The 16,337-nt window shown below is 39.7% G+C and overlaps 1 protein-coding gene across 1 annotated transcript in view; it reads left to right on the top strand.

The window, feature by feature from the left end:
• The window catches only part of TPH2 (tryptophan hydroxylase 2), a 102,521-nt gene that overhangs the window by 39,837 nt on the left and 46,347 nt on the right, over nucleotides 1–16,337 (top strand). Inside the window, exon 8 of the mRNA XM_063075761.1 lies at nucleotides 16,069–16,195. Within this exon, the coding sequence (XP_062931831.1) occupies nucleotides 16,069–16,195 (127 nt within the window). The remainder of the gene's footprint in view (nucleotides 1–16,068; nucleotides 16,196–16,337) is intronic.

Here is a 16,337-nt window from a genome sequence, read left to right as displayed (position 1 = left end):
ATTCTTCATTGTTGATGTCAAGCCAGTACAATGTCTGTCTTTCCAGAAGAGCTATTGCCAAAGTAATAAAGCAATTGTGCACCAGAAGTTTATTTTTAAAAAATGTTTTAATGAAAACATTTAAAAATATTCATTCTATTTTATGTTTCAGATGCTGTGCTTAACATACTAGTAACAAAAATATATTTGGCACAACATAGTATATAAGCTTATTAAATCAAGGAATTCCAGATTCAGGGCTGCATTGGGATGATTGATCATTCAAAACATGTTAATGAGGGGCATATCTTCTGCTCTTTCCTGGAGGTGTCACTTTTCAAATCAAAGAGCGAACTGTCAACATTAGGAAATAATTCGTGACACCATTGACTAATACTGCAACATATATTGCCATAATACAACGAAATATCTTTGCATTAAGGAAAATCTTTTTTGCTGCTGTTAAACAGTTTGGGAGCAATTAATGTTATTTTAAAATATAACTGTTTTAAAGTTTAAAAAAAGCTTTGCAGTTAGGTGATTTTTCTTATAATTGCTGCTGTTTCAATTTTACAGGAAAAATAAAAGTGAATTATTTCTGACAACATTTTTTATCTGTTTCTAGGTAAAGTAAATGAATTTTTTGCTTAGCTTTTGCTTATTAAAACAAAACCCTCTCTAAAACTGGCAGACGATGTCCTTTTCTTATATCCTTTTCTTGTGACTCAGACATTAATCCTCATTTGTTAAGTAATGAAGCCAGCAGGTAAAGGCACAGGTTTCAAATTCATAAAAAAGGCTGGCAGCTCCTCTCTTGATTGAACAGATGCCTCTCACTAGGTTTGCAATGAAAGGAAAAATATGGTCTTCTTTCCTGTCCCAACTTTTTTTCCTTGCTCCCATCTGAGAGATTCTGGGTCTATAAACTTGTCTGACTCAAGCCTCCCGTTGTCGTGGGTGTTTTTAAAATAGGATATAGCTGAAGTCAAGTCTGGGCATGGTCTTATTGCAGAGCTGGGAAGATACACCAGAGCTTTACAGAGTTTAACCTTCATTCCTGTGAGCTTTGCTTAGCTTCAACTGGCTCCTTCTCGTAGGACACAAGAGCTCGGTGTCAAGCCTCCGGCCCAGCCGGCCAGCTTCCTCCATGGTGTTTCTATCATCCTTGCTGTTCAGGATCGCAGAACAGCATTATTGCCAGGGATTCTCAGACAATGGCATGTTCTCAGAAAGCCCATCTCATCTGGCTTCTCTTTCTTGCTTTTAGCCTAGAGCTCACACCCCCAGCTTAGTGGCCATATTCTCCCTCAGGAGAAGTCTGATTTGGGCTTCCCTCAGGGCAGTGGAGATGCTAGAGGCCCTAAGACCTGAAAATATTATCATCTCTTCCATCTGCCAACATGGATAATTTCAACAACCACCACCTCAGCAGCAGCAACAATACTTTTTTGCTATTAATAGCAAACATACACATTGACTATATACATGTTTGCTATTAATAAATAGTGCCAGACACTATTTTAAGTGTTGTGTGTGGATAAACTCATTTAATACTCACTACAACTGTCTGAGTTGTTACTATTATTATTCTGAGTTCATGGATGAGGAAACGAGGCACAGAAATGATAAGTAATTTGCCTAAGGTAACACAGTTGGTAAGTGGGGGAGCTGGGATTTGAATTTGGGAAGTAGTGCCAGCCTCTGTGGGCTTAACCACTACTCTATGCCACATAGTAACACTAAAGAGAAAAACTCAAAATTTGTATGTATACTGAAGTTGAATAGTTTTTTTCTCAGTTTTCTAATTAAATTTTTAAAATTTAAGTACACATTTGAAAGTGACACTTTCTTACTTTTATTTGGTGGCTCTGCTTTGCCAGAATCCTAAATACTCTTTGTGCTGATTGGACAGTCTAGTGTAGTGCTGTCCCATCCAGTCCCTGCCCAACCACCAGGCTTGTTAGAAGCTCACTCTCTCCTTTGATCTTTACAGGGCCATGATTGGCCTGCCCCATTTATCGAGAGGAGGCATGTCTATGTCACTGGGAAAAAGAAGAGGATAGCACCTCACTACGATGTAGACATGCAGACAGGAGACTGCTGTGTCCCATCCTCAGGCAGAAGGACCTATGGATTGCATGCCCAGAAATCCAGCCCCACTATCAGTGCTCAGTGTGACTGCCAGCAAGCCATTTAACCTCCCTGTGTGAGGCATGATGAAATAATGCTTTGATCTTAGGAGAGAAAAAGCTTTATATAAATACCAAATAGGTCCACTCTTATGCTTAAATTTGTGTGAAGGCTGATGTACCTCATAAAATTTCAGCACGTTCTTAGTTACAAGGCCATGTTGCAGACCTGACTCCCAAATTTTCAATCACAATTTTGTGTCTAGTTTTGTGAAGTATCTATAAGCAAAAAATCACCCCCAAAACTTTTTATAGTCTTTTGTCTAAAGAGCTTCAAGCACTCTACCATTACACATTCTATTTAAAAAATCTTATACATTATTTACAACCTGTGCATTTTGAAACCAAATTTTTGCCTAAGTCTCTGCTGGAGTCCTGTTTCTGCTCTTTTAGGTTGTTATCTGTAGTGACTTAGGATAAAGCTTCAGCTGTCTTTCCTTTATTTTTAAAAACAGATTCAAAGCAGGATTCCCTCTGTTACCCCTGCCCTTGCACCTGAGTTTGTCTTCCTTGTGATGCTCGTAATGCAAAATTAGCACTCATTCCCAGGGAGAAAATTTTTTCGGGAATATTTACATTTTTAAATTGCAAGTTCAGAAGGAGAAATATAAAATGATTGAACTTTAGGCAAAGAAGAGGTAATCACTATTCCTACCTCTTCACTGCTATATAGAGAATTACATCTATGGTCAGGCACAGAAGTGCCTCAAGAGAGATGGAAAAAGGGATCTGACATTTCCTACACACCATCTGTTTGCCAGACGTCATCATTCATCTTGGTGAGGTCAGCAGGATTGTCACCATTTTACCGATGGCAATTCTGAGGTTCAAAGAAGTCAGGTAATTTCCCTAAGGTCACACAACTAAAAAATAGCAAAACCAAGATGTGGTCCAAAGCCCTTAACCTGACACTGGAAATTAGGAAAACTGTGCTTGGGTTTCGCTCAGTTTCACCTCTGTTTGGAGCAATAGAGTCCCCCATCATCACCTGCTCTATTCAGTTGAGTTCAAAAAACAGTTGTTGAGCATATTTCATGTGCCAGGCTTTTGTAAGCAGTGGGAACCCAAAGATGAACATGGCATGACCTCTGCTTACTGTTTTTTAAGTGATTAAATATCTTCTAAAAGAGCAAAACTTATTCAAGTGCAATAGACTTAGGTATAAATACAACTTAATGTAATATGAATAATAATACCTAACTTATGGGAACTTAAGTTTTCAATGCGTTATCTTACTACATTGTTTGAAAATGCCAAGAGATAGGGACCCTTATAATCTCCATTTTCTAAGCTGAGAAAACCCTACATCTGTCCTGTCCAATATGTTAAGATGTGGCTGTTTACATTTATTAACCAAAATTAAATAAAACTATACATTCAGTTCCTCAGTAGCACTAGCCACACTTCAAATATTCGGTAGACACTGTGCCAAGGGGGTGTTATATTGGATGGTGCAGATATGGAATGTTCATCATTGCAGACAGTCCTATGGGACAGTGCTGCTCTCAGTAATTTGTCTACGCTAGAATGTGGGAAATGGACTTAGGTCTGACTCCAGAGTATCTGCTTTAAACTATTGTGTTATATTGCTTCCTTAATTTTAGTGAAATTGGGGGGGAGGTAAGTTAAATATCTCTTATATCTTCAAGAAATAAGAAACATCTCAGAAATGGTGGGGAATCTAGGGACATACCAACAGAATTCCCATTGCAATTATTTTGTGGTCCTTGTGAGAACTGGAAACTATTTCTTTCGCTGGATCAGGAAAGTTAGTACTTCCTTTTGATTGCCCTTTTATGGGACTGTAAGGTGACTTTTGCTAAGAGTTATTCTAAGATTCTGCCCTACTTCTTAAGCTTTGGTTCCTAGTTTAGTACCTAGTATAGTACCTACTACATAATAGGCACACAATAAATATTTCTGGAAGTAAATTTAAAGAAAGATAACTATAATATCTGCTAGTCTCAAAAAAAATTGTAGTGAAGAAGAGTAACATCAGGACTCCTTTATGATTCCTAGTGGGGAAAAGTAAAGATTTCCTCCAGGGCAACATCTAGGAGCTCGGCTTCATAAAAAGAGGGCCACACTTGTATTTATCTATACTGTGATAGGGATATAAGAGGGAGCGATCATATGAGCTACCTAAGAGCTTACCTGGGCGAGATTTTACAGTATGCTATTTTAAATCTAAACTATGGAAACTCCATATATGGCTCCAAAGCAAGTACTAAGAACAAATTGCCTCAATACCAAATTAATTCCTGCACCATCTTAGTGCAGTGAAAACAAAGTCACCTGCCTGCAACGTGTCCAGATGTGTTATCCCAGATTACTTGCATTTACCCACCAAATGTGTGAAAGCTGAAAAAAACCAAACGAATAACCCCCCCAACCCCCCAAAACCAGCCACCCTATTTAGTCTCCAAGCTCTTTCTCCTGCGTCTTTTTATCAATGCAAACTCTCCACTTCTCCCACTCACCTTCCCTCCCTTCTCTTCATGATTTAGCTAATGTGTTGCCTTCTGTGTCATTTAGAACAAACAAATCCTATAGAAATATGTTTTACAAGACAGATGTGCTGACTTGGGATGGGAAAGCAAATATTGGTTGCTCACTCACTGCCTCTTAAAGGCTTTAATTTACAGCAAAAATAAAAAGGAGTTGTTCAACACAGAACATGAGGAGTCAGCTTTGAAAACTGGTAAGAGGAGAAAAATGCCAGACTCATTTTGAATTTGAACTTAACAGCCAAGACCCTTTCCCACCCCCGAAGCAAAATGCTTGCAACTTTCTTAGAATGATTTAAGAATTCCTGGAGACATTCTGCCCAGGCCCCTTTGTGGTCCTACTTTGACAGGTTTTAGAATCCCCCAACAGGGTTTATCAGAGAAGATTCCAATTTAGAGCAGTAAAAGTTTAGTGTCTGATATCAGCTCTAGCTTTTTTTCTTAAAAGGAGACATGATGTTTTACAGTGTTAACAGTTTTGAAAGGTCTTACATTTCCAGTGAACAGAGAGCTTTTGTGAAAAGCGCTCTGAAAAGCATTATTCAGGCGAAAATGCATCAAAGGGATGGGAGTTAAAAAGAGAAAAGTTTGCCGATGTACAGATTGGAAGCAGCATGTGCTGACAGGTGCAATTATGGCCAAATAATTGAATCTTTTAAGAGAGATCTGTAAGATAAGGCAACAGTTGTGGACTCCCATCGGAAACCTGTTTGTAATTAGATACTCGGGTCCAGCTGTGAATGATACAGCCACCATAACAATCTTGACTTTGCATGCAGGACACAGCAGCAGTGGCGTTTACACTTTGTAAATTAGGGTGAAATAGCATAATATCAGCTCAATAGACCTAAACTGGCACAAAGATTGGACAGAAGACTTTGTGGTCTGCATTCTCCTTCAGACTCCCCATAGCCTGAAATTTCTCTAAGCCCCCCAAAGTGGTGGTCAATTCCTTTGGTCGTTTGGTCTCAGAGAATCTAAACAACATGTAAACTTTTCAAAGTTAATGAATTGCTTTTATTAGTAACATTAAAGATCTTTCTTTGCTCTTTGGTTGAAGAATTTCCAGTCACTTCACTTTCCTTTGTCTACACTTGCTTTAGCCGAAGACCGTGGGATAGTGAACAATACAGGGTTTATTTCTGAGAATGTTCCGACAAAGACGTAAAAGATAATAACCTTGCTCCTGGTCTTGAAATACAGGTGCTTAAGGCCTTGGCCCCATGAGAAATGAGATTACTGTACATAATTACATACTGCATTTACATTTTGTTCAGGGGTCTGGGGGCAGTTCTTTCTTGGGGTTTCTGCTTGGAGCTGAGAGGAGAGAGCACAAACTAGCAAAATACAGAATGGTCATTTCTACTTAGAGCAAAGGACATCCCTAATGTTCCATAAATAATTCTATTAGACATCTTGCTTCAGGCTTTCATTCTTAATGAAACAGTATAACTCACTCTGCTGTACTGTATGACTTTTTTCTTTCAAATTTATAATTTCTTTATTCTCTTCTATGTATAGTTGGATTGCTTTGTCATTGTGATGCTACTAAAGGTTCTTAAATTGGCTAGTGAGTTATAGGTTTCTGATAACTACCCTTTAACTTAAAATCCAAGTAATGGCTCCTATTCTACCGAGGAGAATTGACTCCTTAACTCTTTGGATTTCTAATATTTTTCATCCTTTTTCCTTTTAAACTGCTTTTTGCTTTACATTCTACCAATAAGCTTTTGGAGTCCTTTAGTACCTAGGTAGATAGAAGATTGTCTTTTTCATCAACCTTCTGCAAGTTTTTAACAAGCTCAAAAGTAAATCCAATGTTGCACCAAGAATCTACCACCACTCTAGCCACAATCTACCCTATTCTCTTCTTAAATTGTGAGCACGGAGCACAGTGCCTGGCCCATAGTAAGCATTTCCTATAATTGTTTTTATAGTTTCTGCTTCCCTTGTTTATTCATACTGTGAGTGAAAATCTTCAGTATTTTCCTGGAATTTGACATCTGATCTAATTTGGAATTATTGTTGCCACGTCTGCTTGGATCAATAGTGGTGCTTTAGTATTTGCATGATGGACTACAATGGGAGTATTCAGATTTTTCCACAATGGGCTACTTGATCTTAATTCCAACAGTGGTGCAGCCCACATGACCCTTTAAAAAATTGATCACAAGTGAGTCCACTCTTAGGATTCACGCCTGGCACAGAAGTATTCAACCTGTAACTGAATCAAATGCACGTGAAGGGGTAATTAGTTACCTACTAACTTTTGGTCACTAACTTTCATTAGTCTCCAGTATCGTGATGTAATTTTAGGGGAATTAGAATTGAGTATTTCAAAATTACATAATAACATTCAGCTTTAGTTTTAAGTACTAGTTGCTTGAAGCCTGCTAGGAGAGTTTCTGGCATCACCAGTTATGACGGTGCATCTCAGCCCTGGCTGTGTCTTATTATCACCTGGAGAGCTTTTTAAAAAAAAAAAAGACGCTCAGGTCTATCTCAGAAAGCCTGATGGAATTGGTCTTAGGTGGGGCCTAGCCACTGAGTATTTTTAAAAATGCTCCTTAAGTGATTTGGAGGGTTGAGAACCACTGAGTGGCAGGAAAGAAGACTTAGGACATACTGACTGAATTTTTACTTGTGCAACCAACTTGGTTAAACTCTCTCTCTCCAGCCCAAGTCATTCACCTGCACCCCTTCTTGTTTATGCTACATCTGCAAATTAAAAGAGAGAACAGAAAGAGCGTAACGTTGGAGTCAGAAGAATTTAATTTCAAATCTGTTTCTGTTACTAAAGGTGTGACTTTGAAAAATATTCTTAAATTTACTGAATTTTAGTCTTCTCATTTATCAAGTGGAAATAATAAAGTTTCCTTATAAGTGAAGATTAAATTATAAATATGATATGAAAATATTTAGTAAATTACCCAGAACATAGTAGGAGCTCAGTATATCCTTTCTTTTTCTTTCTCTTTCCCTTCCTTCCTTCTTTCCTTTCTTTCTTTCATTTCTTCTATGGTAAAACATGCAGCTTGGATAACATTTAAATATCTTTTATTCCCTAAACTTCAGTGACTCTGATTCTCTGTTTTAAGCAATGTGATTGGAAAATCACCACCACATATTCTTTTCTACAAATTCAGGTATGTGCAAAAAAGGAAGCTATTGGCACACACTTGACAAGGGGTGAATTTGGAGTTTCTTTCAGTATCCTGTCCACATGTTCTTACTTGGCTGCCCTTTTAATCTGATGTGTCTACAAAGTGGCTGGCAAAGACTGGGGATGTGGTTAGAGTTGTAGGGACAAGATTTTCTGATTGAGTGATGCCATCTTTTTATGTGGGTATCAATCTGGTGTCCTTGACCACCATTCAATTGTTTCAACCATATGACTGTCCAACCTACTTTATACTTGTAATAATGGAGGTAGCACCTGGCATTTGTATTATAGCCTATTTGTAGTGTGATTCACTTCAGAGGAGCACAGGTGAAATCAGAAACATCTTTCAATTACTACTTGGCTAATCAGTTTTTTGTCAAGAAAATAAAATATGGCTGCATCTTGATTCATTCCCAGAGAGTTGTAGGGAAATTCATTCCAATATAGCTTGGTATCAGGGAACAGTTCATTATTCATGGCAAGACTCAGGAAGGCATCTGCCTTGTTTTGTTGTGACACATAACTGTCCTTTGCCCACTTATTCAGCTGCAAATGGGAAGCTCAGGCAAATGAGAGGTTCCAAGATTCTATTGTCACCTAGTTCAGACTAACCAAAGCAGAGAACTGGGAGATTCTTCCAATGTGCTGTCTCAAGGGAATTGCTTGTGTTAAAGCAGATAGATTGTCTATGGGAAAAGCCACTTTGATGATGGTGATATGATCCTCTGCTGTTTCCCAGTGTCTGGCAAAGTGTTAACAGGGGTACAGTGCAGCCTTAAGAGTTAAGAGCAAGAGTTTAAAAATCATGACAAGCTGGATTCTAATTTTGGCTTCATCACTATCTATAGCAAAAATCAGAAAACCTTTTCTGTAAAGGGCCAGCTGGTAATTATTTTAGACTTCACAGGCCGTATGATCTTTTTTTTTTTTATTTTTATTTTTTTATTTATTTTATTTTTTTTATTTTTAATTTTATTTTGTCGATATACATTGTAGCTGATTAATGCTCCCCATCACCAAAACCTCCCTCCCTTCTCCCTCCCCCCCTCCCCCCCAACCATGTCCTTTCTGTTTGTTTGTTGTATCAACTTCAAATAATTGTGGTTGTTATATCTTCTTCCCCCCCCCCCCGGTTTGTGTGTGTATGTGTGTATGTGTGTGTGTGAATTTATATATTAATTTTTAGCTCCCACCAATAAGTGAGAACATGTGGTATTTCTCTTTCTGTGCCTGACTTGTTTCACTTAATATAATTCTCTCGAGGTCCATCCATGTTGTTGCAAATGGCAGTATTTCATTCGTTTTTATAGCTGAGTAGTATTCCATTGTGTAGATGTACCACATTTTCCGTATCCACTCATCTGATGATGGGCATTTGGGCTGGTTCCAACTCTTGGCTATTGTAAAGAGTGCTGCGATGAACATTGGGGAACAGGTATACCTTCGACTTGATGATTTCCATTCCTCTGGGTATATTCCCAACAGTGGGATGGCTGGGTCGTATGGTAGATCTATTTGCAATTGTTTAAGGACCCTCCATACCATTTTCCATAGAGGCTGCACCATTTTGCAGTCCCACCAACAATGTATGAGAGTTCCTTTTTCTCCGCAGCCTCGCCAGCATTTATCGTTCATAGTCTTTTGGATTTTAGCCATCCTAACTGGGGTTAGATGGTATCTCAATGTGGTTTTGATTTGCATTTCCCGGATGCTGAGTGATGTTGAGCATTTTTTCATATGTCTGTTGGCCATTTGGATATCTTCCTTAGAGAAATGCCTACTTAGCTCTTTTGCCCATTTTTTAATTGGGTTGCTTGTTTTCTTCTTGTAAAGTTGTTTGAGTTCCTTATATATTCTGGATATTAATCCTTTGTCAGATGTATATTTTGCAAATATTTTCTCCCACTCTGTTGGTTGTCTTTTAACTCTTTTAATTGTTTCTTTTGCTGTGCAGAAGCTTTTTAGTTTGATATAATCCCATTTGTTTATTTTTCCTTTGGTTGCCCGTGCTTTTGGGGTCGTATTCATGAAGTCTGTGCCCAGTCCTATTTCCTGAAGTGTTTCCCCTATGTTTTCTTTAAGAAGTTTTATTGTCTCAGGGTGTATATTTAAATCCTTAATCCATTTTGAGTTGATTTTAGTATACGGTGAGAGGTATGGATCTAGTTTCATTCTCCTGCATATCGATATCCAGTTATCCCAGCACCACTTGCTGAAGAGGCAGTCCCTTCCCCAGTGAATAGGCTTGGTGCCTTTGTCAAAGATCAGATGGCAGTAAGTGTGAGGGTTGATTTCTGGATTCTCTATTCTATTCCATTGGTCAGTGTGTCTGTTTTTATGCCAGTACCATACTGTTTTGGTTATTATAGCTTTGTAGTATAGCTTAAAGTCAGGTAGTGTTATGCCTCCAGCTTTATTTTTTTTGCTGAGCATTGCTTTGGCTATTCGTGGTCTTTTATTGTTCCATATAAATGTCTGAATAGTTTTTTCCATTTCTGAGAAAAATGTCTTTGGAATTTTGATGGGGATTGCATTGAATTTGTATATCACTTTGGGTAGTATGGACATTTTCACTATGTTGATTCTTCCAATCCAAGAGCATGGAATATCTTTCCATCTTCTTGTATCCTCTCTAATTTCTCTCAGCAGTGGTTTGTAGTTCTCATTATAGAGATTTTTCACCTCCTTGGTTAACTCAATTCCTAAGTATTTTATTTTTTTGGTGGCTATTGTAAATGGGCAGGCTTTCTTGATTTCTCCTTCTGCATGTTCACTATTGGAGAAAAGAAATGCTACTGATTTTTGTGTGTTGATTTTGTATCCTGCTACTGTGCTGAAATCATTTATCAATTCCAACAGTTTTTTTGTAGAGGTTTTAGGCTGTTCGATATATAGGATCATGTCATCTGCAAACAGGGACAGTTTGACTTCATCTTTTCCAATCTGGATGCCCTTTATTTCCTTCTCTTCTCTGATTGCTCTGGCTAGTACTTCCAACACTATGTTGAATAGGAGTGGTGAGAGTGGGCATCCTTGTCTAGTGCCTGTTCTTAAAGGAAAAGCTTTCAGCTTTTCCCCATTCAGGATGATATTGGCAGTGGGTTTGGCATATATGGCTTTAATTATGTTGAGATACTTTCCCTCTATACCTAACTTATAGAGGGTCTTTGTCATGAATGAGTGCTGAACTTTATGAAATGCTTTTTCAGCATCTATAGAGATGATCATATGGTCCTTGTGTTTGAGTTTATTAATATGGTGTATCACATTTATTGATTTGCGTATGTTGAACCAACCTTGCATCCCTGGGATGAATCCCACTTGATCGTGATGAATAATTTTTCGTATGTGTTGCTGTATTCTGTTTGCTAGTATTTTAGTGAGGATTTTTGCATCTATATTCATCAAGGATATCGGCCTGTAGTTTTCTTTTTTGGTTATATCTTTACCTGGTTTTGGTATCAGGATGATGTTTGCTTCATAGAATGAGTTTGGGAGATTTGCGTCCGTTTCAATCTTTTGGAATAGTTTGTAAAGAATCGGTGTCAATTCCTCTTTGAATGTTTGGTAAAATTCTGCTGTGAATCCATCTGGTCCTGGGCTTTTCTTTGTTGGGAGCCTTCTGATAACAGCTTCAATCTCCTTTATTGTTATTGGTCTGTTCAAATTTTCTACGTCTTCATGGTTCAGTTTTGGGAGCTTGTGTGCGTCCAGAAATTTATCCATTTCCTCCAGATTTTCAAATTTGTTGGCGTATAGTTGTTTATAGTAGTCTCGAATGATTCCTTGTATTTCAGATGAATCAGTTGTAATATCGCCTTTTTCATTTCTAATTTTTGTTATTTGAGTCTTCTCTATTCTTTTTTTTGTTAGCCATGCTAATGGTTTGTCAATTTTATTTATCTTTTCAAAAAACCAACTTTTTGATTCGTTGATCTTTTGAATTGTTTTTTGGTTTTCAATTTCATTCAGTTCTGCTCTGATCTTAATGATTTCTTTCCGTCTGCTAACTTTAGGATTGGATTGTTCTTGTTTTTCTATTTCTTTAAGGTGAAGTGTTAGGTTGTTCTCTTGCCATCTTTCCATTCTTCTGAAGTGAGCATTTAATGCAATAAATTTTCCCCTCAATACTGCTTTTGCAGTATCCCACAGGTTTTGGTATGATGTATCATTGTTTTCATTAGTTTCAATAAACTTTTTGATTTCCTGCTTGATTTCTTCTTGGACCCATATGTCATTAAGTAGAATGCTGTTTAATTTCCATGTGTTTGTATAGTTTCCAGAGTTTTGTTTGTTATTAATTTCTAGTTTTAATCCATTGTGGTCTGAGAAGATACATGGGATAATTCCAATTTTTTTGAATTTATTGAGACTTGATTTGTGACCTAATATGTGATCTATCTTGGAGAATGATCCATGTGCTGATGAGAAGAATGAATATTCTGAGGTTGTTGGGTGGAATGTTCTGTAGATATCTGCCAATTCCAATTGGTCTAGAGTCTTGTTTAGATCTTGTGTTTCTCTACTGATTCTTTGCCTAGATGATCTGTCTAATATTGACAGTGGAGTGTTCAGGTCCCCTGCTATTATGGTATTAGTGTCTATTTCCTTCTTTAGGTCTAATAGAGTTTGTTTTATAAATCTGGCTGCTCCAACATTGGGTGCGTACATATTTATGATTGTTATGTCTTCTTGATGGATCAGTCCTTTTATCATTAAGTAGTGTCCCTCATTGTCTCTTTTTATGGTTTTTAGTTTAAAGTCTATTTTGTCAGATATAAGAATAGCCACTCCAGCTCGTTTTTCTTTTCTGTTTGCATGGTAAATCTTTTTCCATCCTTTCACTCTTAGTCTGTGTGAATCTTTATGGGTGAGGTGGGTCTCTTGTAGGCAGCATATAGTTGGGTCCTGCTTTTTGATCCAGTCAGCCAGTCTGTGTCTCTTAATTGGGGAATTTAAGCCTTTAACATTAAGAGTTGTTATTGAAAGGTGTTGATTTATTCTTAGCATTTTATTGGTTGTTTGGTTGTCTTAGGTGTCTTTTGTTCCTTGCTTTCTGATTTACTGTTTGGTTTCTTTGTTTGTTGGTTCCTTAGGTTGTAGATAGTGTTTTTGTTAGCTTGTTTTCTCTTCATGAATGCCATTTTTATTGTACTAGCGGGTTTAGATTTTTCTTAGGTTTTTATGGCAGTGGTAGTTATTTTTCAGGAACCAAACCCAGTACTCCCTTGAGGATTTCTTGTAAGGGTGGTCTTGTGGTAGTGAACTCCCGCAGTTTTTGTTTGTCTGAGAAATATACTATTTGCCCCTCATTTCGGAAGGATAGCCTTGCAGGGTAGAGTATTCTTGGCTGGCAATCTTTGTCTTTTAGTATTTTGAAAATATCATCCCATTCCTTTCTAGCTTTTAGGGTTTGTGGTGAAAAGTCTGATGTTAACCTGACTGGGGCTCCCTTATAGGTGATTTGACGCTTCTCTCTTGCAGCTTTTAAGATTCTGTCTTTGTCTGTGAGTTTTGCCAATTTGACTATGACATGTCTTGGGGAAGGCCTTTTTGGGTTGAATACGTTTGGAGATCGTTGAGCTTCCTGGATCTGAAGATCTGTGATTTTTCCTATACCTGGGAAGTTTTCTGCCACTATTTTGTTGAATATGTTTTCAATGGAATCTCCATTTTCCTCCCCTTCTGGAATACCCATGACTCGGATATTTGAGCGCTTGAGGTTGTCTGATATCTCTCTCAGATTTTCTTCCATGTCCTTGATTCTTTTTTCTTTCTTTTTGTCTGCTTGTGTTATTTCAAACAGCCCATCTTCAAGTTCAGAGGTTCTCTCTTCAACTTCGACAAGCCTGCTGGTTAAACTCTCCGTTGTGTTTTTTATTTCGCTGAATAACTTCTTCAGTTCAGCAAGTTCTGCTACATTTTTTTTCAGGACATTGATTTCCTTGTACATTTCCTCTTTCAGATCCTGTATACTTTTCCTCATTTCATCATGATGTCTAGCTGAGTTTTCTTGTATCTCATTCAGTTTCCTTAGAATTATCACTCGAAATTCCTTGTCAGTTATTTCAAGGGCTTCTTGTTCTATAGGATCTAGAGTATGAGATTTATTAACTTTTGGTGGTGTACTTTCTTGATTTTTTGTATTTCTGGTGTCTTTTTTTTGGTGTTTATTCATTGTGGCAGGGGGTTTCACAGTCCACCGGTTTAAGACTAATGACTAACTAGGATGTTGCTGTGGTTGCCAATTTGGTATGGCTCCCGCCGTGACTGCTCAGTTGGCCTCTAGTGTCTTGTGTGTGTGGTTGCCTCGGGTCTTGGGCTTCTCCGGGGATCCACCTTTCTGGTCAGCTTGTACTTTGCTGGGCTGGTGGATCACGTACCACAGGGTGTGTGATCTCTGTTGAGCTTTCACTTTCTGTACAGGACTTCTCCCCGTTCCGTGTGCTCTGGCCCAGGCTGTTAGATCGTGCAGTGGCGACCCCACCGGGTGTGTGGTTTCTGTCGAGTCTCCGCCTCCCTGGCCGCACGTCTCCCCCCTCTGTGCACACTGTGCTGGGTTGGGGCGTGTCTTCTGCACCCCTCGCCTATCAGCTGGGCCTTCAAGACCCTGCTCAGCACCGCCTCGCCCAGGAAGTCTACCAGGTTTCTGCTAGGCACAGACGACTGGTCTCTCTGGGTGCCTTTGTAGCACTGTGTAGATCTTTCTCGGGTCTTGTTCACCTTTGTATCCCCCCCGGTATAAACCGAGTCTAGTGCCCGCCTGCAGCCTGCTCTCTGGCAGGTTCAAGCGGACCTGGGAACTCTCCTACCACACTATTCCCAACCAGAAATTCGTTAGGCTTTTTTCCAAACTGGTGGTCGCAGAGATGGTATCTGCCTCCCAGTAACAGGAAGTTTACGGGGCCGGAGTCCAGGGTGTGGTGGAGTGACAGTCGGCCCGCCCGTACTTCCTAGCCCTCCCAAAACTGGTCGGGACGCCCCACACCCCCAGCCCTGCTAGAGAACCGTGGAGGGAGTGGGAGAGGAGGTCGGCCCGCAGGGTCCGGAAAGCCCCGCGCCAGGCCAAGCAAATGGGCTCAGTGATGGCCGAGCAGGGCGGAGCTGCCCGCACCTGGGAAAATGGAGGCAGCACCGGGGCAGTGAGTGGCCTGGTGGTGCAGGCGGGGAGCCGCGTGGGCATCCACCCCCCGAACAGAGCTGTGCCAGGGATCACTCACAGTGCTGTGCCAGGTCGGGCGCTCGCTCTGTCTCTGGTTTGTTGCCTTCCGTGTTCTCGGCGCTGCCGCCTCGGGCTGTTCAGTCGCGGCGCCGCTCGGGCGCTCCCAGGAGTCTTCTTTAATGCTGGCCTGAAACCTCGAATCCTGGATAGGGCAGCTGGCCGCCTTCAGTGCGGCCCCAGCCTCCGGGATCCTGGCTGCATCCACAGCAGCCCTGGCGCCGTGTTCCCTGTTTCAAGACTCACTTTTGCAGCTAAGAATCAGTTCGTTTCCTGCTCCACACTTCAAAGCTGTTGCCTGTAAATGAGGCAGCCTCTCCTGCCGGGGGCAAAGTGGCGTTGAGCCCCCACGACCGCCAGCAGCAGCAGTCCTCCCTTAAGAGATGGCCAGAGGAAGGTCCACAAGTTTCCCGGCTGCCTGAGGCCCAGTGGCCACCTTTTCCACCTCAGCTACTCCGCGCCAGCCGCCGCAGCCGCCGCCATCTTGAAACTCCCCCCAGGCCGTATGATCTTAATCACAACTACTCAGCTCTGCAACTGTAGTAAAAAATGGCCATATACAATGCATAAATGAATGTGCTTGGCTATGTTCCAGTAAAACTTCATTTACAAAAACAGGCATTGGGCCAGATTGGACCATGGCCTGTAGTTTGCCCACCCCTGATCTTGCACTAATAAGTTACTTTAATTCTCTAAGGTTGTCTTGAGGATTAAAAGACATAATGTATGTAATAAAACCACATGTGCTTGGCATATAGGAAGCACTTGAAAATAGTCATTGCTTTTATTTTATTAAGATATTGTATATCATAATTAAGATGCTATGCATTATAAGATGCATCCAAATTTCAGAGATGTTAAAATATGATTTAAAAGTCTTAGAATTTATGAAATACAGTAACTATAATTACTTATAGCAACAAGGTTACATTTAGGATTTTAGATGTTGTTCTACCAGTGGTAGTTTACAGCTTCTTATATAACACATCTTTGTGATGTTTTTCTTGTCAGAGACACATGCCACGAACTCTTGGGACATGTTCCACTACTTGCGGATCCTAAGTTTGCTCAGTTTTCACAAGAAATAGGTCTGGCGTCTCTGGGAGCATCAGATGGAGATGTTCAGAAACTAGCCACAGTGAGTTCATTTTCTACTTAAAAACTGTTCTATTTATGTCCATTTGTAAGAAAAAGACAGCTTCAGAGTTATTGACTATGAATTATAAGGCAAATGTTCTGGAAAGCGTGTGGTGATTTTACCCTTTCCCATTTGTGTTTTT

This window comes from Cynocephalus volans, chromosome 12 (genome assembly GCF_027409185.1).
Source record: "Cynocephalus volans isolate mCynVol1 chromosome 12, mCynVol1.pri, whole genome shotgun sequence".
Lineage (NCBI taxonomy): Eukaryota > Metazoa > Chordata > Mammalia > Dermoptera > Cynocephalidae > Cynocephalus > Cynocephalus volans.
This window is presented reverse-complemented; position numbering and strand designations above follow the sequence as displayed.